This window comes from Castor canadensis, chromosome 1 (genome assembly GCF_047511655.1).
Source record: "Castor canadensis chromosome 1, mCasCan1.hap1v2, whole genome shotgun sequence".
NCBI lineage: Eukaryota > Metazoa > Chordata > Mammalia > Rodentia > Castoridae > Castor > Castor canadensis.
Genome location: NC_133386.1, coordinates 203472339 through 203493372, shown reverse-complemented (window position 1 = coordinate 203493372; position 21034 = coordinate 203472339). Strand labels below are relative to the sequence as shown.

Here is a 21034-nt window from a genome sequence, read left to right as displayed (position 1 = left end):
TCTTGGTAACCTAAACAGGAAATCTGGGTTCTTTGAGCAGCTCAGCATACTTAGTGGCCATCACCCCATTCACTTTTGCAAGTCACATAAAAAGGAAACAGGCGTTTTCTTCATCATTGACTGTACTAATTCACTACAGAGGAAAATACCGTTTCCAAAGCAACCCTGCTGCAGAGCTGAGACAAGTGATCTCAGTGTTCCCTTTATTGAGCATGCTTCCTTTCCAAATTGGGAAACAGTACAGTAAAGGAAGAATATGGCAAAATAATAGTGACTGACAATGATTGAGTGCTTACTCTAGGGTGGACGCTGTTCTACTACTTTACATGCAATAACTAATTCAGTTCCTTTTTTTCTTTAGTGTTGGGGATTGAATCCAGGACCTCAAGTATGCTATGCAGACATTCTACCACCGAGTCACATCCCTAAGCCTGAAATAACTAATCTGATCCCATTTTAGAGGTGATGAAACTGAGTCCCAGGGAGGGAAAGTATATGTCTAAGGTCACACAGCTAGCAAAACTAGGTTTTAAACCCAAGAAATCTGACTTCAAAAATTGATGCTTTTTTTTTTTTTGGCAGTACTGGAATTTGAACTCAGGGCCTCATACTTGCTGGGCAAGCACTCTACCACTTGAGCCACTCCATCTGCCCAAAACAGAGGCTTTCAATTAGTCTGCTATACTTTCCATCTGAACATACTAGGAATCAGAGGACCTGGAGTGTCTACTATGGACTAATTCTGTGAGCTTGGACTTTCACTTCAGTGTCCGACTATCAGTTTGCACATTAATAAAATGAGAATAAAAATTAGAATGCTTACATTTCCTAACTAAATTTACATTTCCTAACTTTTCAAAGAGTTAGGAAATACTGAAAATGGGCAATGACTTTACAAAAGCTATTATTAGGCTAATCGTAATGCCTAATGTGCTTGACTTCTACCTGGGTCACAATCTAACAGGCTATGGTGAGACCCTCAGTTCCTATAACCAGTGTAGCAGTGCAGTGGTGATCCCAGTTCCTTTGGCGGGTCCACTGATTTTCATCCCTGACCAAGTCTCCTTGATAATCAGAATGTACACTTAGACTCCTTCCTGAACCTTCCAACACACACTCTTATCTCTGGGGACAGTAAAGGCAGCTTATGCCCTCACTTCTTTGATTCCATTGCCTAAAAGAGTATTAAAAAATAATAAGTCATAAATAGCCTGAATTACAGCTAATGGTGAGGTATACCCCAGAAGGCTGAGTTCCAGTTTAGTGGAGAGCTAGGAAAGAATTTCAGGGTAATCTTTTAGTGCAACTCCTGAACCCCTCTCTCAATCCATTTAATAGACCAGGAAAACCAAGTCCAGGTAGACAAGATGACACAAGTACTTAGGCGTGGTGGCAGGATTTTGTTTTTACCTTGCAAGTAAGTTCAAAGCACATTTGACAGAAGTGATTTCATTTTGTTAAAATCAGATCTGGAAAGTAGTTCAATTGCACTTGTTTGTTTTCGTATGCATACCTGTTCAGAAAGAAGCAAAATCCTAAAATTCATGACCAATGAAGCCACTATGAAATCTTAAACCCAATAATTCACTGCGAGTGTGTTCTTCCAGTGGCTATTACTTGGTCGTTTCGGGTATTCCCCAGGAAGAAACGGGCCCACCTCTTCAGGAACAGCCTATAACTTAAAAAGGCTCTGTACAAAGCCCATGTAAGTTAAAAAGCTCTGTTATTACTGGCTCCTCTCTGAGCTTAGCTTTCTAGTCTGGAAGAACAGTACCTACTTCTCAGAGCTGGCGAGGGGGTGGGAGTGTCACATGACACAGTGCACTTTTAGCACCCACCAAAGCTTAGCACCCACCCTGTACGTTTGCTACGATTTGGGCAGAATTCCTTCCTCTCCTAAGCAGATAGCAGTGCACCTTAGTTAATGATCTTAAAGCTTAGACCACCCAGCCGCTGATAAACCAAGAAGAAACCCAGCGGTGCCAGGCCTAGAAATGTCCATCCCCGCCCCCACCCCCCTTAAGACAGTGACTAGGCCGGAATTCTCCTGGTTGATAAATGAGAGGAGCGCAGAAGCCGCTGTGATGACTGTTCGGAGAATCTGATTTGTGAGCAGGCGAATCTCCTCGAACATCATGGAGATGCTTTTGGAAAGCGGGCCAGCCTACCTGCCGGAAGGAGGACGCGAGAGAGGGGGGATGGCAGAGAGAAACGCTTAAGGGAGATGGCCTGGTGGTGCCCAAAGAGGAAAATTTGAGAAGGAAACGGAGGCTACATCTCGGCAAACCTCGGCGGTGAGTGACATTAAAAGAATTGCGAGACCTGGGTATACGGATTTTTGGACCAAAGGCAGACTAGGCACAAAGGTGGGGTGTCCAAACTAGGAAGACCGAGCCCTGTAAACTGTGTCCGTGTAGGGGGGGATATCCAGACGGCCGAGGGGTGACGCGGGGCCGGCGAGGACCGGAAGGCGAGGGTCAAGTAGGGCACCCACTCGGAAGGCAGTAGGGGGTCAGGAGCCGGCGGAGGAGCGGGCGCTGCGTTCGCCCCGGGGAAGGTCAACGACCCGGGGCTGGAGAGCTATCGGGAGAACTGAGAGGGGCCGCGGTTGCCATGGCGCCGGGCGGGGAGGGGGTGACTCGGGCCCCGCCCCGAGTCCCACGGGGCCGCGGGCTCCAGATGGTCCCGGGCCTCCCGCGGGAGCCGGCGGCCTGCGGCAGGGGGAGGCTATTGTCCTCCTTCCGCGGCGCCGCAGTCCCGCCGCTCGCGCCCGCGCGCCGCCGCCACGCGCCCCGCCGCCGCCGGCCCCGCGCGCCCCCCGCGCCGCTCGCGCCCCGTGACAGCGCCCGCCCGCTGTCCGCCGTGCGCCCCGCGGCCGCCACGCCACCCGTCGCCGCCCGCAACCGCCTGTCGCGGCGGGGCTGCGAGCACGGCGACGACCGGTGAGCCCCTGTCCACCGCGCTCCCGCCTGTCCGGACAGCGCTCCGCACCCAGGTAGGTGCCGGCGCCCCAGCCCGCTTTGTCCCGGCCGGCGGGGCGGCGCGCTTTGTGCAGCCGCGTGCAGGCTACGGGGTCGGGGTCCCGACCAGTCCCGGGAGCCGGGGAAGGAGGGTGCGGCGCCTGGCCCTCGCTCCCGCCGGCTGCAGGGGACAGGATGCAGACAGTCATGTGCCAGTCAGGTACCACTGTGAGGGTGGTGAGGGTTGAGGCTTGGGGCCGGCGGGCCTTCCTGGAGCCGAGAGAAGAGTCTGGAAGAGTTGGGGCTGACAAACGCGTTGATGGATCGGGTCGCATGGGCTTCGAGCGTGTGTGACAGCGCCGGCTGTTAGCGTCGCTGTGGCTCCTCCAGCGGACTGGCCGGCGCCGGTCCCCAGTCCCCATGCTGGGGATGCGCTCGGCCGGCTCTGCACGGCGTTGCGAGCGAGCGCCCCACTCCCTCGGCTCCGCAGCTTGGCGGGGGCTCGCTCTGGAGCCGCGTGGGCTTCTCTTCGTCTCTTGGGTAGCTGGCTCCATGCTGTCTTTTAAGGCTCCCTCGCGGTGTGTGGGAGAGGGAGACATGGGTTGGTGGTGACTGTAGCGTTGGTAGAGAGGGAACGAAATCCCTTCCGGAGGTGGGGGAAGTGATGTGTACGGTGTTTTGGGGGCCGGGACATTTACACAGCTGTGGAGTCCGCCTGGCACACAGCTACCCAGCAAGGCCTCCTGGCTGGGGTGTTTCGCCTCCAGCACCACAGTCCATAATCACCCTTCCACTATAAAGCTCGGACCGACTTCTCCCCATCCCCGTGACACTGCACGCTTGTCTGAAGTGCAGGCTTGCTTGCCCCTGTCCTAACCTGCTACATGCTGTCTGGAGGGTTCTCAATCTGCCTGCCCCTCTCCTGAGCAGCCCCAATGCCAATGCTGAGAGCGTGGAGTCGCAGGCATGGTCAGGGTATCCTTGAAGGTGAAGAGAGCAGAGTGAGTTCCAATGTGTATCTTATTTTGAGGTGTGGGGCAACCTCTTCCTGTATGCAGAAGAGTAAAAGATCAGTGAAGGAAAAACTAAAATGGATCTTAGACTTCTGCCTGAGAGAAACTGATATAAGCCCAGGACTGGAAAAGAAGGGGGCAAAGGAGCGCAAGTAAGTCAAAATACTTCTTCCCTAAGTGAAGGATTATAAAGGTGAGAGTGAAAAATTTGGTTCCCTTCTTCAGCCCAGTTCCTAAATTCCTCAGAGCAGTCCCTGAGCTTTATCAGGAACTTGGCCTGGGAAATGGATTGAGATTTTGTTTTTCCTACCTTTCTCTTTTTCTCTACTCTGGAGTACCTTTCCCTTGCCTTCCTGGGAGCCCTGGATTTAATTATGACTTCTTTTTCCTTTTCCCCTCCTGGCAGTTGACCATTTATATTTTGAGTCAAAAAAGATTTTTTACTTTGCCAAAGTCCCTATCTCTTCTAATCTATTATTCATCCTCCTGTCATTTATTCAACTCTGTCTTCCCATGGCTGCTCCAGTCTTGTCCTTCTTCCTCACATCAGTGACTCACTGTATCAGGACATCGGCCCTGTTTCATTAGCTCTAGCGCCCACTCCATCTTCATTTTCCTCTCATGCCTGGGGCTCCTGAGAGGAAGTTGTATTTGACTTTAGCATGGGATAAAGCCTAAACATACCTGGACACTATTCCTGTCACACTCACCCCTAAAACTGTGGGGTTTTTAGCACTCATAGCTCCTCTACCCAGTTCCAGCTGCTTATCATCTTTGGACAGCAGTGGCCCTCAAAGCATGTTCCCCAGTGCCACCTGAAAACAAGTTAGAAATGCACATTCCTGGCTGGGGACAGTGGCTCACACCTGTAATCTTAGCTACTCAGGAGGCAGAGATCAAAAGGATCATGGTTGAAACCAGCCAGGAGCAAATAGTTCAGAGACCCTATCTTGAAAACAACAGTCTCAAAGGGCTGGCACAAAAAACGGCTGGCAGAGTGGCTCAGGTGGTAAGAGCGCCTGCCTAGCAAGTGTGAGGCCCTGAGTTCAAACCCCAGTACCACCAAAAAAAAAAAAAAGAAATGCAAATCCCCAGGCCCCATGCCAGATCTGTCAAACCAAAGATTCTGGGGCAGAGCTCAGTGGTTCGGTTCTCCAGCCTTCCACTTGGGGCATTGTGATGGTGAGAATGTGAGAAGCCCTGGTCCTGAGCTGTGGTGGCCAACCCTGCAGCTGAGGAGCAGGTCCTTTTTACCCCATCTTCATTCTTCTCTTGAGCTCTTCTTTGTCTCTAGGAAAGACATTAATTCAGTGGCCAGAAATGAATTACGGTCAATTCATGCAGTATCTCTTTATTGAATACCTATTTGTGATGGGCCCAGAAAAGAATTTAAAAAAGGAGTAAGACCCAGTCCTCAATGAGTTAAAACTGGAGTGGGCAGAGACTCATAAACAACTAACCAATACGATGTGAGAACCAGCAGTAATCGCTACATGTGAAGCTATTAAGGGAATGATCAAGTCTCTCTGAGGGAGGTAAAGAATTAATCAGGACCAGGATGTGGTGAGAAGAGTAATTAGGATACAAGACAGCCTTTAGCCCTCGTATAGAATTTCCAGCTTTACAGGCCAGGCAGACGCTGCCTGGAGGACAGGCACGTGGCTGGCTGGTGTAGGTTCCGGCAGGACCCCAAGCCTGCAGCTGGCAGGAGGTGACAGTATTCTGGCACTAACAACATAAGCTGCTTGGGCCCCGCTGAGGTCAGTGGCTAAGAATGAGGGAATGGCGAACTGTAAGCTGGATTAGCTATGGTACGGCCCTATTGCCAGAGTTCAGGAATCCCTGGAGGAGAATAAGGTGAAAGATTCTTCACTGTAGAGAGAGACAGGGTGGGGGTGGGGTCATGTGACTGGGGGACTCTCTAGCAGCATAAGGAAGTGTGACCATGGAGACCCAGATCATAGACAAGGGATGATCAACTCGGAAGAAAGGAACCAGAGCATGACCTGGGGAGCAGAAACTCCAACAGAAAACTATAGGAATCTGGAGATGGTGGCTGGGGACTCGGACAGAGAACATATTGTCCAATAAGCGGGGGGGGGGGGGGGGGGGAGGGATGGGCTGCAGAGCTGGAATGCTTGGAACCCAAAACTTTCAAGGCACAGAGAGCCACGGTACTGCACAGCACCAGAGAACAACATTCTCACAAAGTCTATGGGAAACTCTAAGTTGCAGATTGGGAGCCCTGTGGGAATCTGTGACCTGAGGACATCAATACTGTCTTAGTTCCTTACCTATATCCCTGGAAATTCAGATCAAAAAGCATGTAGGTCCCTGGGAATTCAGATCAAAAAGCATGTAGGTCCCAAACTTGAAAAGTTTAACTGCCTGAATTTTTATTTGGGGGCAGGGGAGAATCTAGCTGAAGATTTTCTACACCCAAATTATAAGATTCCACAGAGAAGCCCAACCAGCTGGATCTCCCTGGAAGGTCTAGATTCCATGCCTGGACTCTAGTAGGTCCTTGGGAAGACCAAGTGGGATCACCAAAATGAAGCCAAAGTAGTGCATATTTGGGTACCATACAGTTATGGGAGTCTTTTATTTGGAGATAGCATCAGACAATTGGCTTCCTGAAGTGTCTGCTCTTTGTGGAGTATAAAGACAGAAAAAGGCAGGGGCTGAGAACTTCAAGTCTTCAGGGGCCAGGAAGATTACATAAATATATAAGACACATTTGTATAGGAGACAAAAGGAAATGGTGGGGTCTGCAGAGAAGTGGGAACCACAGCACCACCTAAAGGAATCCAAAATCACATTTTTTTGTTTATTTGTTTCTTTGGTGGATTTGAACTCAGGTTCTTCTGCTTGCTAGGCAGGCACTCTATCACTTGAGCCATGACCCCAGCCCATTTTGCTTTTAGTTTATTTTTCTAATAGGGTCTTGCATTTATGCCTGCACCAGCTTGGATGTAAGGCTGAGATGATAAGCTCCCACCACCCTGCCCAGCTTATTGATTGGGATGGGGGTGGATCTCACCAAATTGCCCAGGCTGGACCTTAAACTGTGATCCGCAACTACCATCCTCCTGATCTCTATCTCCCAAGTAGCTAGGATTACAGGCATGAGCCACCACATCCAGCTCCAAAATCAATTATTTTAAAACAGCTATTGGCCCAATGGTACAGTCCCAGGGGCCAGCTTTAGTAGGTTTATACCTCCTGGTAGAAGGAAATGGGGTCAATAAACTGACAGGGGGTCAATAAATTGACAATAAACTGTCAATAAACTGGATGTCATCATTTTTGCTGGGAGGTATGTGCAGAGATCGTTTGAGTGCTGGAAATAGCTTTCCCAAAGCTGAGCATTAGAGGGGTTGCTGGTTAGGAGGCTCTAATCCAAAGGGCCCAAAGTTGCTGGCAGTTGCTCAAGCGGTAAGAGTGTCAGCTTAGCAAACATGAGGCCCTGAGTTCAAACCCCAGTGCCACACACACACACAAAAAGTATATCTCACTAGAACTGAAGGGCAATGCTTCTTGAAACATAGACTACTTTCCTGGCAAGTCATACCTTGCCCCCAACGCTCTTTGCTCAGGGTGATTCAACTCTGCCCTAGAGTTTATTTTTATATAAATATTTACAGAGCAAATCAAGAGACTCTGTTGGGGGAAATGATGGGAAAGAAGTGCTAGGTCTCATGCAAATTAAGTTCCCTGTCCTAGTAAAGGGAATAAAAAGGCCAGATCTTGGAACCTAAGACCTTAGCTCCCCACACTTCATTCATGCTACTCCCAGGGAAATCCTTTTGCCCAGGGAAAGGGGAGGGGCAGACAACCCTGTCCTTCAAGCAGGTCAGGTTCTACTTCATGGAACCAGTTACTGATAGAAGCCAAGTTCTATCTTTGTGTACCCATGAGAACTCACTGTCCCATCTACCCGAGTATCACCACCCATACCTTCTGCCTTCCCCAAGCTACATGAGGGACTCTGCTCAAGTCTTTATTTATTTATTTATTTATTTGGCACTGGGTTTTGAACTCAGAGCCTCACACTTGCTAGGCAGGCGCTCTTACAGCTTGAGCCACTACACCAGCCCCTGCTCACCCTCTTTCTTCCCAGGAAGGACACTGCCTGGTCACAGACACTTCCTAGACACTACCAAGGTCACAGCCCTGGCCTAGGATGTAGTACTTAGGTTTCAAATGTGTTCGTATTCAAGTCCTAGGAAAATGAAAAAGGCAGAATTAGGGGTTCTGTTAAAGCTAGAAATCTCCCCTTGAATGGCTGCTGAATGCTATTACACAAGAACTTTGAACAGTACTTTTTTTTTTTTTTTTAAATCCCCAGCAGCTAACCTGAAGCTTGTTTGTTAGTTTTGAGGACAGAACATGTTCGTGTAAGTTTAGGTTGTAAATGGTGCTGGCAAACTACATGATCCAAATTTCCCCACCTGCAGCCTGGGCCTTAGAAGGCTTGAATGGGTGCTGATCCCTCCAAATAGCACTGAAGGGCTCCAAGATGGTAAAGGAACATCTAAATGTTAGCTATTCCCAGAGGCTGTGCTTACAAGTTAGAAAGAACTTTGCTTCAAAACTTAGTGCTGCTCCTTCCAGCTGCATGACCTTGAACCAGTGACTTCTGCCTTGTCTTTGGTTCTTCCATCTATTAAATAGGGACAACCATGGTCTGTGGCCCCATGGGGGTTGTGATGGGCTGGTGTGTATAAGTGGCAGGGACATGTATATCACAGCTAATGTTTAGTGAGTGCTTATTAAACATTCTCTGTAGCAAACAAAAGGAAACAAAATTGGTGAGAACCATACTGTGTCCTCCTTTTAACTCCTGGGCACTTGGTCCATACTTACCTGTCAGCACATTTGTCTTCCCGGTGTATCTATTATAGATTTGTCTTAGCTTACGAGCAAAATCTGAGCTGGGCACCGGTGGCTCACGCCTGTAATCCTAGTTAGCTACTCAGGGGGCAGACACGATTCAAAGCCATCCCAGGAAAATAGTTTGTGAGACCCTATCTCAAATAAACCCCATGCAAAAGACGGCTAGGGTAGTGGCTCAAGTGATAGAGCACCTGCGTAGCAAGCATGAGGCCCTGAGTTCAAACTCTAGTACTGCCAAAAAAAAAAAAAGAAAAAGGAATAGATTCTGGATCTTTTCATCTCTAATTTCCTACAGTGTATAAAAGGCTCACAGCAGGAGTAAATGCAGTTTCTACTCATTACTGTCCAAGGGGACCCACGTCTACTGCCACATCACCCTGGTCTACATTCTGCTGTCCTAAAGCTTATCACCACTGTTTTGGTTTTTTTTTTTTTGGTGGTACTGAGGGTTGAACTCAGGGCCTTGCAATGCTACATAGGCACTCTCCGACTTAAGCCACACCACCAGCCCCCATCGCCACTTTCAGTCCCCTGCTCTGCCCTGTCCCCCTGCTGAAGCCCTTGAAACCCTTCTGGTCTAAAGTGCTCCTACATAGTGCTGTTACTTTCCTCTCTCTCCACATGCAGCTGTCACATTGCTGTTGCTGTGCATTCCTGTGTCTCTGCTTCCTCACTGTGGCTTTCCCTCTCCCACTAGGGGCTGATTTCGTTGACAAAAACCAACAAAAACAGCCTGGGCGCTGGTGGCTAAGGCCTGTAATCTTAGCTTCTTGGGAGGTTGAGGTCCAGAGGATCGGTTCAAGGCCAGCCTGGGCAAATAGTTCTCAAGCCCCCATCTCTAAAATAACCACAGCAAAATGGACCTGAGTTGTGGCTCAAGTGGTAGAGCACCTGCTTTGCAAGCAGAAAACCTTGAGTTCAAACCCCAATTCCACCAGAATGAAACAAAACAACCGGAAAAAAAAAAACCCAACCACAACATCCTTCTACAAGGAGAGCAAAGCGGAGTTAGGGCAGGATGGCAGCAAGACAAGGTGAGTGGGCTTTGTGGCCCCCAGATGCCCCTCACCAGTCATGTCTTCTTGCAGGAGCAAGAAGCCACCCACCACCATGAGCAGCACTCTGTCACCCACAGACTTCGATAGCTTGGAGATCCAGGGCCAGTACAGCGACATCAACAACCGCTGGGACCTGCCTGACTCGGATTGGGACAATGACAGCAGCTCAGCCCGCCTCTTTGAGAGGTCTCGCATTAAGGCTCTGGCAGGTGAGCTTAGGGGACAACTGGGGGAGGTGCTGAGGAGGCGGATTTATAAACTTGCCACCAAGAGTCCTTTACCTTTATGGGGAGACAACTTTATTTCTAAGCTACTGTGCTAAAGTGGAAGAGCCAGAGCAACCTGTCAAGCCCCAAATCCAGCCTCGGGAACAAACTTCATGAACATTTCCAGGCTTCCTTTCCCCCAAGCCTAGGGAAACCTGCTGCACTGACCCTGGACTCGCCCAGCCCACTAAATCATCTTCCCTTCCTGAGTCATGTCCCTTCATCCCTTTTGCACTCTTACACTTGCTGTCACTTCTGTCTCCACCCACCTCTCCCTTATCTTTCCTACCCTGGTGTCTTCCTTGATTTTTATATCATTTCCCACACCTGTTTCCCCTCCCTGTTCCTCCCCACCTGTTCCTTCCACTTGCTGCCTGTTACTCCCATTATTTTATCTACCTGTTCCCTGAAGCAGGTTCTCCCTTCCGGTGGCCTGCTGTGGTCCACAGCCGCTCATTCTCCAGGGTTTGCTCTCCACCCACCTTGGCCCCTGCCCTCCCCTGTGGCCAGGGCTCTCCCCTTCTGCAGCTCTGGGCACAAACAAACCCGTCTGACGGGCCTCCCTGCGTTCCGGGGGAGGAGTTGTCATGGCAACAAAAGTGCGGCTGCCACCTGACACCACCAGCGGCTGGCGTGGGGCTGAGTCACCCACACACCCTATGGCCACCCACCCTGTCTGGCTTTTCTCCTCCATCCCACCCTTGTCATTGCTACTGGGCTGCCAGTTGCCCAGCCAGTCCACCTGAGAGGAGGTGGCCCCCAGGAGAAGAGAGATTCAGTTCTTTACAAATGTAGGTTCCCAAGTTCCTCCCTGGGCGCACAGTGAATTAGAATCTTTGAACATATGGTCCAGAGCTCAGGATTTTAAAAAAAGCTCCCCAGAAAATTCTTCTCAGCCAGCCCAGCACCAATCTGATGAGCCCTGGATGGTGGCTGCAGCTTCCCAGGATCCTGGGTCATTTTCTCCGGGGCCTGTCACTCTTTCTGGTTGGGCTTTCCGCAGCTTAGAGAAGACAGATGTGGGGCATGGACAATGTCACCTGTTTGGGGGAAGTTTCTCTGGGACCCTGGTTTTAGATTCATGCATTCTGTAGAACTGTCATGATATCTGTGTACATGGCACATGCCACCGAGGACTCTTACCATGTCTACAGTGACACATGTCACATGTGTCACTCTGCATAGGCTATATGATGTGGTCATAATGTCCGTGTGCACATGTGACATGCCACATGCCGCCCAGTACTGTTGCTTTGTGCATATGACGCATGCCACCCAACATTGTCATAACTGTGCACACAGACCCGTGCCACCTAGGACTGTCATTGTGCATACACATGTTCCACTCAATACTCTCATTAGGTATTTGTCTCACCACTAAGCTGGGCTCCGCTGAAGGGGCATCTTGCAGTGGGCTTTGTCTTGCACTGTGTCTTGCACCAGTGGTGCCAAATAAATACTAACGGAATGAAAATGACGAGGGGCAAGTATAGGCTGCCAGTGACAAGAGTGGAAGCACAGGGAGAGGAAAGAAAGGAAGCTGGTAGATGTGGCCAGCAGTGGGGAGTGTCTGGCCCTGGGATGCTGGCAGAGGAAATCCTGGTGGGCAGGGAAGGGGCTGGTACTGTGTGATAACTACTGAGTGGAGAGGACAGTAGCAATACCCATTCCCCAGGCCAGGTGACAAAAGTAAACACCAGCACAGCATCTGGCTTTGCTTCTCCTAGTATCTCCTTATTTCCATGTTTCTCCTTCTCTGCTCTCTGGGCTAAAATCCAAGCCCATGTGTCCTGAAGAGGAACCACCCAGAGTCACCCAAAGAGGGGTTTCCTTGCCCACCTGCAGACCTGTTTGCTTCCGAGGGCCCTCTGGCTGATCTTCCCTAGACTTAGGCAACTTGTGGCCTGTTGGGCAGGTCTCTGGGTACTGGCAGCTCCCTTCTCCGCCCCCGCAGGGCCTGGCCCTGTCCCAGCCCAGCTCCGCCTCCTGCCCCTCCCCCGCCACTGTCCGACCTGTTTGTCTGGAGCTGCCTTCCTCTCCTCTCCCCACGGGCCAGGTGTGCCCCACTCGCTGGCTCACTTGTCTGAGGAGCACAGACATCCCAGTAACTCTTTTTCCCACTCCTTGGAACTCCTAGCATCCTTGAATCCCCTCACCCAGTACTGTGGCCTCTCAGGACCTCCAGCACAGGCACAGGGGACAGACACTTGCCACCTTGCCCTGATCAGGGGAGCATGGACTCTGGGCCCAGGGCTGTGTAGGAGGCAGCAGGCACTATGAGTGCAAACGGATTGGGCAGGATGCACAGGAATGGCCTGAACGGGGCTGGTGAGTTTTACTATGAGGCTGTGGAAGGGTCTCAGAACCCTGGGGGCCTCCTGCTCTCTCCAGCTGCCTTCATCAACCCCGCTCAGTATGCCAGCGTGCTGGAAGGACGCTTCAAACAGCTTCAAGGTGAGTTCTCCTGGGCAAAGGGGAGCCCAATTTGCTGGAAGGCACCAGGGGCAGGAGGAGCCATCAGGGCCAGAAGCTAGAGCTGAACACTTTCTGAGACTTAGATGTTCGTGTTGGGAAGCAACGTGAGGGACCTTGGGGGGTCCTTTTAAGTGGCTAGAAAATCCAGGGATGTGGACAGAAGTGGGAGACATTTTTACCCCTTGGAAGGGGCTGGTGTGGGATAACATGCGGGAAGGAGCGTAACCCGAAGGTGCTGGCTGCAAAGGTGGTGAGGATTAGGGAGCAGGTAGGTCATTGTCACCAACAGGCCTCCCCCAACTCCCTCCTGGGAAGCTCACCCCCTTGAGTTGGGCCACACTCACCCACTTAGGGAAGGAGACAAGGGGAGTGGGTCAGAGACCCAGGACTTAGGGCTTGTTTGTGTTTTTCTGAGCTTCCTAGTGGGTGTCTTAGTATGCATGTGTGTGACAGGTATGTGTGGAAACTGGGGAAAGGGTCAAAAAGAAGGATTTGTACACACAGGTGGATGTCTGAACAGGAATGTTCATCCTGACACAAATATTTAAGTGTACTTTTTGTCAGTTACTGTGTTTCATTGTGTGTGTATGTGTGTGTATAGGGATAGTGTGTGTGTGCAGGGATATTGTGTGTGTGTGTGTGAGGATATTGTGTGGTGTGTGTGTAAGGATTGTGTATGTGTACAGGGATATTTGTGTGTGTGCAGGGATAGTGTGTGTGTTCGGGGATATTGTGTGTGTGTGTGTGTGCGCAGAGATAGTGTGTGTGTGTGTGTGTGTGTGTGTGTGTAGGGATTGTGTGTGTGTGGTGTGGGGGGGATATTGTGTGGTGTGTGTGTGTAGGGATTGTGTGTGTGTGCAGGGATATTTGTGTGTGTGTGCAGGGATAGTGTGTGTGTGTGTGCAGGGATAGTGTGTGTGTGTGTGCAGGGATAGTGTGTGTGTGTGTGTATGTGTGTGTGCAGGGATATTGTGGGTGTGTTTGTGACCCTACATTTGGTGCTTCACATTGCCTTTCTAGCTGCCACTATTTCTACTTTTATTCTACCTGTGTGCCAAAATGGCCTCACCCCCGGGTGCCTGGTATCAGAGCAGTTCCCTCCCCCCCATCTAGTAATGGTTGGGTGACCCTGGCTGTCCCCAGCTCAGGCAGATCTGTAGACCCTGAAAGTAGGCCCAGAGGCAACCTGGGTGCCACAGGTGCCTGGAAGCATCCCATAAAGCCATTAGGACCCCTAGGTCTAGCATGGACACAGGGGCTGGAGGTAAGGAAGACAGGAACAGACGTGGGTGTGTTGCTGTTTCATGGGCGAGGTGCACAGGGACGTGAGATTAAGGGAGGAGTCTTTTGGGTTTCTGAGATGTCTGTGCTGAGATGGAGACAAAAGTTACTGCTTCACACCCTGACCACTTGGGCAGCTGGCAGGAATGATGACCTCAGGAACAACTTCCACTGCCTGAGCCTCTTCCTTCCCTTGCCGTTTACAAAGCCTTGAATCCTAAGTTTCCCACAGAACCTGACCCACCTCCTCATTGGGAGACCTCTGTGCACCAGGCAGCAGGACTTTGCTCATCTTGTTTTTGAGATTGGCACCTAACTCGCCTGCTTCTCTCCCTTGTTTCTTGGGTTCTGCAACTTCCAAGATCTTGTTTGTTAGTCTTGGGATGTTGGAATTCTTGCTAGGCAGGCACTCTACCACGTGAACCACTCCGCCAACCCTGTTTTTTGTTGGGTTATTTTTGAGGTATGGTCTCGAGAACCACTTCCCCGGGGCAGGCTTTGAACCATGATTCTCCTGATCTCTTCCTCTTGAGTATCTAGGATTACAGGTCTGAGCACGGGTGCCAGCTCATCCTTTCTTCTTAAAGCCTTTTTTTTGTCACCTTTCTTGTTCTTTACTTTCCTCTTGAGCTCATTCCGATTTCTTCATTTCCCAGCTATTTAGGTTACGGGTTTTCCTCTTGGCCATCTTCTCCTTCTCCTCCCCAGACCTCACCTGTCTTCTCTCGGGCGTCCCCATCCCCCACCCTGACAACTGCTGTTTAGAAACAAGCACGTCGTACTTGAAGGATAGAAATAACCCTATGTTGCCACCACAGATGAGCGAGAAGCCGTGCAGAAGAAAACCTTCACCAAGTGGGTAAATTCCCACCTGGCCCGGGTGACCTGCCGTGTGGGAGACCTGTACAGCGACCTGCGGGACGGGCGCAACCTCCTGAGACTCCTGGAGGTGCTCTCAGGAGAGACACTGGTGAGCTGTCATGGAGGGAGGAGGGAGCCTCAGAGACTGGCCAAGAGGACAAACCTCAGGGGAGACCCCAGAGAGCTGAGTAGAATGTGGTGACCCCTCTGCTCAGAGGATGGTTTTATTCTGAGAGGCTTTGCTATGTGGATTACATAGGAGCCTTGCTTTGCAGAGACAGAAACAGTGGCCCCATTGGAAACATTTCTTTTCCCTCCCACTCTGGGTGCAGTTAATTCCCTTGGGAATCTTAATCTGGCCAAGTCTCATCTATAACCTCAATTTGGGCTCCATGACCTTTAGCCTGGCCCTGGGCTGTCTCTGTGTTCCTGAGGGAGGTGATGGGAAGATGTGCACAGGAGGGCACTGGGAAGACTAGAGAAGGAGACCCACGATCCCATGCCACTGTGCCCTCTGACCCCCAACAGCCAAAACCCACAAAGGGCCGCATGCGGATCCACTGCCTGGAGAATGTGGACAAGGCGCTGCAGTTCCTGAAGGAGCAAAAAGTGCACTTGGAAAACATGGGGTCCCATGACATCGTGGATGGGAACCACCGCCTGACGCTTGGGCTGGTCTGGACCATCATCCTTCGATTCCAGGTACCCTCCTTCCCCAGAACAGGAGCCATGCACCACAAACTGTTACTGCTGATCTATAACAAGATAAATACAAAAGTGGAGCATCTAGACCCTTGTCCAGCAACTGGCCATCACAGGGATATGATGTGTGCACCCGATGAGGGGACTCGCCTTATTCAACAGGGGAGAGACCACTTTGGTGTTGGCAAGCTTCCGTGGCAAGTTACCTGTGCCTGGTATGGGTGTTGGTCATGTGCATCAGGACCCCAGCTTGGTCCACAAGGAACTGTAATTTTTTTTTGGCAGTACTGGAATTTGAACTCAGGGCTTTGAGCTTACACGGCAGGCACTCTACCACTTGAGCCACGGTAACAGCAGTAGACGTTTTTAAACTCGTCCTTCACTGTGGGGAGTTTGAAAACTGCGGGATGGGTCTGGTCACTCTCCTCATGCTCCTGTGTCCCAGTGCCACTTCAAGTCTCCCCATCACTCCCAGCCTCTCTGGGTTGGCCTCTCTGTCCCTTTCAGAGCCCTAAACCAAGTTCCCTGGACTTTATCCTTGAAAGCCCTCAGAGAATGTTCACTCCTTCACCCCCATATTCCCCACCGGGAGGAAACTGGCCCCTTCACACGGGCATTTCCACTCCACTGGTGTCCTGCCCCAAATTCCTTGACTTGATGAATTGTGTTACTAGCCCAGGTTGAAAGGGCCCCAGGCTCTGTCCCTTCACCCCATGACAGCAATCTGAAGAGCCATTTCCTGTCATTTTTCTTCGAGTGTCTCTGATAACACCAAAAGTCCATGTTCAGAGCGTGAGGGACACTCTCTTACTTCCGTCCCTAGATCCAGGACATCAGCGTGGAGACCGAAGACAACAAGGAGAAGAAGTCAGCGAAGGACGCCCTGCTGCTGTGGTGTCAGATGAAGACAGCAGGGTAGGGCTGGGGAGTGTGCTTTGGAGGTGGGCTCCGCCGAGGCTGTGCAGTATAGGAAGGATAGGCTCCGGGGTTCATGACCTGGAGACTGTCCTTGCACCACAGATTGGGGCTCAGCTCTGCCTACCATGTTTTCTGGTCTCTGTTTATAGTTACCCCAATGTCAACGTGCACAACTTCACCACCAGCTGGAGAGATGGACTGGCCTTCAATGCTATTGTGCACAAACACAGGTGAGAAGAAGGGGTTAGCAAGTATGGAGGTTAACAACCCAGGGGTATAAGCCAGGAGAGGAGATGTGCACCCCACAGATGCAAAGAACGAGTGTGCAGAGAAGAGCCGGAATATGGGGGTGTCATGCAGCACAGAGAACTCGTGATGGGAAGCAGGGGGTGGGAGCAACGGGAGGATTTGTGGTGCTCCCTTCTGAACAAAGTTGAGTCGTAGACTTAGGGATAAAGATGGGAGCGAATTGACTTTTCTTTCTTTAGGATCTCACTTGTTTTTAATGCCTTCTGTCTTCTTCCCTCCAGGCCAGACCTGCTGGATTTTGAGTCCCTGAAGAAGTGCAATGCACATTACAATCTGCAGAATGCTTTCAATCTGGCTGAAAAAGAGCTAGGCCTGACCAAATTGCTGGATCCTGAAGGTGGGCCAGAGCTCTGCAAAACAGGTGTAGGGCAGACAGAAGGCAAACTGTTGGTTGCTAGGGACTGGAGGAGAGGAGCTGGACAGGGCAGCTGCCAATGGGTACAAGGTTTCTTTGCAAGGGGAGAGTGGGGATGAAAATGTGCTGGAATTAGGTAGTGGTGATGGTTGCAAAACCTTGTAAACAGGGCTGGTGCAGTGGCTCAAGTGATAGTGCCTGCCTAGCAAGCACAAGGTCTTAGTTCAAACCCCAGTACTGCTACCCCCCCCCAAAAAAAAAATCCTGCGAATATATCAAAAACCACTGAATTCTATACTTTAAAAGGGGAAATTTTTAGCTGGGCATGGTGGCTCTTGCTTATAATCTCAGCACTCAGGAGGTGGAGGCAGGAGGATTGCAAGTTCAAGGCTAACCTGGGTTATGTAGAGAGACCTTATCAAAGAAAGAAAGAAAAGAACGAAGGAAAGAAGGAAAGAAGGGAGATGACTTTTACGGTATGAAAATTATGTCTTAATTTAAAAAAAAAAAACTATAGGAGGAAAGTAGGTGTGCAAAAGAGCCCAAGGCTCTGGGTTCTATCCCAGCCCCAGCACGGAGCTGCTCTGTGACTTAACAGCCAGTTGCTTAGCCTCTCTGTGCCTCAGTTTCCGCATGCTTAAAGTAAGAGGACTGGTCCATGTGGTCTCTAAGGATCCTCCTTCTTCTAAAAATCTAGGGGTCTAAATTAAGATATATAGTGTTGAGGTCCAAGAAGTGGCCCATGGTTAGCCGTCCGCCGACTGGCTTTGTGGTTCTGATAAGATCAGTAACGGCCACCAGGCTCTTACTTTGTACCTGGTGCTGCATGGCACTTGGCATGCTTTAATTACTTGAGTCCTTACAACACCCCTTTGAAATCAGTGCCATCATTATTCTCAGTTTATGGAAGAGAAGACAAGGCCTATAAAGGTCAAGTGATTTGCCTAAGGTCTCTCAGCTGGTAAAGCTGAGATTCAAGTTCAGGCAGCCCAGCTCCAGAGAGAGCTTGTATCCTCAGCTGCCTCTGTAGAGCAGAGCAATCTGGGTGCAGTCAGAAAATGGGAGGAGAGCAGGGTCACATGCCACCTGTTGGAAGCTCTCCTTAACTCGCCAGGTGTGTTTGGGTCTCAGTCACTTTCTCTGTTCTCCTTCCCACCTGTAGTAGCCCCATCTCCTGTGCCCGCTTAGTCCAGAATGACAGGTGTATGGCAGAAGTGGGCTGAGCAGAGTTCCTTAGCAAGCATTTGAGAAGTACAGCTATGACGTGGAATGTGGAAGTCAAGCGAGTGTCCTGTGGCTTAATTAATGACTTTGGCAGCTCCTGCCTGCCCAAGTGTGTGCAGAAGGATTGGAGAGGTGTCCGGTCTAACAGTCGCACTTGTGGGTTGGATCAAACAAGCCCAAATGGGCATGCTGTTTCTTTGCTTGTTTTTCATCTCCCAAACGACTAGTTTCAGCAACTACCAGGCCTATGGGGTAAACACCTCGTGGGCTTCTGAGTTTTGTCCTCTCCTTGGGGGCCCTGCCCATGTTGAGGAGAAAGAAAAAGTAAAGGTGAGCTTGGTTTGTGCCCTGGTAATCTGAAAGTTGAGGTATCACTTTGCTATGAAGATAGCTGGAAAGATGTCAGCCTTACAGGGCTGGCATGGGGTAAGTGATTCAGGTTTTGATCCCACTGCCAGGAGGCAGGTTTCTAGATGTCTGCCTACCCGAGTGATTCTTTTTCTCAGATGTGAATGTGGACCAGCCAGATGAGAAATCAATCATTACATATGTGGCTACCTACTACCACTACTTCTCCAAGATGAAGGCCCTGGCTGTGGAAGGCAAAAGAATTGGCAAGGTATCCCCCACCTTGAGACACTGGGCAGAAAAGCGGAGGGGGCCTGGCTCAGGGACTTACTGCCTTAAAGCAGGGGCAGGGTAGAGCTAGAAGACTGGGCAGAATCGACACATCCCTGTGTCCTGTCATGCAGGTGTTAGACCATGCCATGGAGGCAGAGCGCCTGGTGGAGAAGTATGAGTCCCTGGCCTCCGAACTGCTGCAGTGGATTGAGCAAATGATCGTGACCCTCAATGACCGGCAGCTGGCCAACTCCCTGAGTGGTGTCCAGAACCAGCTACAATCCTTCAATTCCTACCGCACCGTGGAGAAGCCGCCCAAGTAGGACCCCTGGGCGTCACCCTGCCGGGGCATGCCTGCCCTGAGCGGTGCTCACATGAGAGGGAGCTGAAATTAGTGTGGCCTTTTGGGAGGGACATTTGGCAGTACATAAATGCAACAGAGGCTCATTTCCCCCAGCTCAAAGTGCCAGAAACATCCAAACAACATAGTTGTTCCAAAATACATTTTTTAAATGACTAGAGCCATTTTTAAAAACCGTGATGTGGAAATGATTGCCATGGTGGGTGGAGTTCATGCAGTTTGTCAGGTAAGATGAATGGTCAGGGGCTGGAGAGTGGCTTAAGTGGTAGAGTGGTTGCCTAGCAAGCATAAGGCTCGGAGCTCAAACTCCAGTACCAAAACAAAAAATGATAGCCGGTCAGAGTGTGTTAGCACCCGGTCCTAGCATAGGAACAAGCAGGACACGGCCAGCAACGTGGGTATAGTTTATAATAACTTGAGCATTGCAGAGGTTTGTATCACTTACACATTTTTAGCAGTTCACTGCTTTCGTATGTGGAATTGCCGTTAGCAGTTCCATACAGCACATGCTAAGACTTACATGTATATGTTTCTTTTTCATCAGCAAGCTCTTTTGGAGTTAATGTGTGTCACCTCCAAAACTAATATTAATACAGAAAACAACTGTTCTCATACAGGGAACAATTTAAGGTGTACCCTTTGCCTGGAAAATCCTTTCTGGGCATTCCACAAAGATGAAGCTTCAAGGATGTTCAAGAGCACAACCCCCCCTCCAAAAAAAAGAACATGACCTTCGAAAAGGAAAATAAGTCACGAGGCAGCTACTAAAAATAGTATCGAAGAAATACATTTATTGAGATGAAAGGAGATTTAAGAAAAATAATCAAAGAAGTAGGCTACAGGAGTTTTTTGTGGGCTTCAGAGAACAAACTGCTGGTTTCAAGTGCCTGAGTTCAAATCCTGGCTGTGCCACTTAGCAGCTATGAGTGTTGGGTAACTTATTTTAGCCTTTCTGGGCCTCAGTTTTGTCATCTGGAAAATGAGGACAATGAGAATGTAGACAGTAGTGAGAAGTAAGCGAGTTAACACATGCAAAACACTGAGAAGTGTACTGAGAGCCAGCCCAGCTCACAGCGAGGCTGATCATGTTACCTGTGGTTACACTAGGACCCCACCTCATGTAAGACAGAAGCCAACACTCATGTGCAGAAGGGCAACAGTGGCCATTGTTTCAGTGTGGCTTTTGGTTGCTTTAAAATGTTGCTCTTGGTTTGCCAGTATTTTCTGGTTTTTCCACAAAGACCATGTATTACCTTTATAAGAAGACAAGCAACACAGCTGGGCACTGGGGCTGACGCCCGTAATCCTAGCTACTCAGGAGGCAGAGATCAGGAGGATTTTGATTCGAAGACAGTCTATGGCAAATAGTTCATGAGACCCTATCTCCAAAAAGTCTATCACCAAAAAAGATCTGGTGGAGTAGCTCAAGGTGTAGGCCCTGAGTTCAAACCCCAGTGCTGCAAAAAAACAAAAGAAAGGGAACCCAGGACTTAAGACTCTTGGGGCCTTTGCCTCTGACCCTGACTTGGCCTCTACCTCAAGGTTCACTGAGAAAGGGAACTTGGAGGTGCTGCTCTTCACCATCCAGAGCAAGCTGCGGGCCAACAACCAGAAGGTCTACACACCCCGTGAGGGCCGGCTCATCTCAGACATCAACAAGGTTTGTGTACTGCCCTGCTGTCCCACAGATGACCTCCCTCGGCAGTCCCTGGCCTGGACATCTGTCATACACAC

At 50.2% G+C, this 21034-nt stretch overlaps 2 protein-coding genes across 4 annotated transcripts in view; one reads left to right on the top strand and one right to left on the bottom strand.

Annotated features, from left to right (window-relative positions):
* The first annotated feature begins 1818 nt into the window (after positions 1-1818).
* Sptbn2 (spectrin beta, non-erythrocytic 2) overlaps positions 1819-21034 on the top strand; it is a 39282-nt gene continuing 20066 nt past the window's right edge. Inside the window, exons 1-10 of one of the 3 annotated variants that reach the window (XM_020164727.2) lie at positions 1819-2294; positions 9958-10136; positions 14768-14919; positions 15339-15512; positions 16336-16427; positions 16580-16660; positions 16961-17076; positions 18825-18937; positions 19071-19258; positions 20843-20960. In XM_020164727.2, the coding sequence (XP_020020316.2) occupies positions 9980-10136; positions 14768-14919; positions 15339-15512; positions 16336-16427; positions 16580-16660; positions 16961-17076; positions 18825-18937; positions 19071-19258; positions 20843-20960 (1191 nt within the window). In that variant the 5' untranslated portion in view covers positions 1819-2294; positions 9958-9979. Of the gene's footprint in view, positions 2295-2874; positions 2996-9957; positions 10137-12209; positions 12648-14767; positions 14920-15338; positions 15513-16335; positions 16428-16579; positions 16661-16960; positions 17077-18824; positions 18938-19070; positions 19259-20842; positions 20961-21034 lie in introns of those variants that run through there. The other 2 variants (XM_074049825.1, XM_074049817.1) reach the window with 2 other exon arrangements.
* LOC141414822 (uncharacterized) lies at positions 2289-3998 on the bottom strand. The gene is given in 3 exon segments (XM_074049837.1): positions 2289-2635; positions 2638-3131; positions 3174-3998. Coding segments are annotated over 3 exon segments (957 nt in total). The 5' UTR covers positions 3560-3998; the 3' UTR covers positions 2289-2558.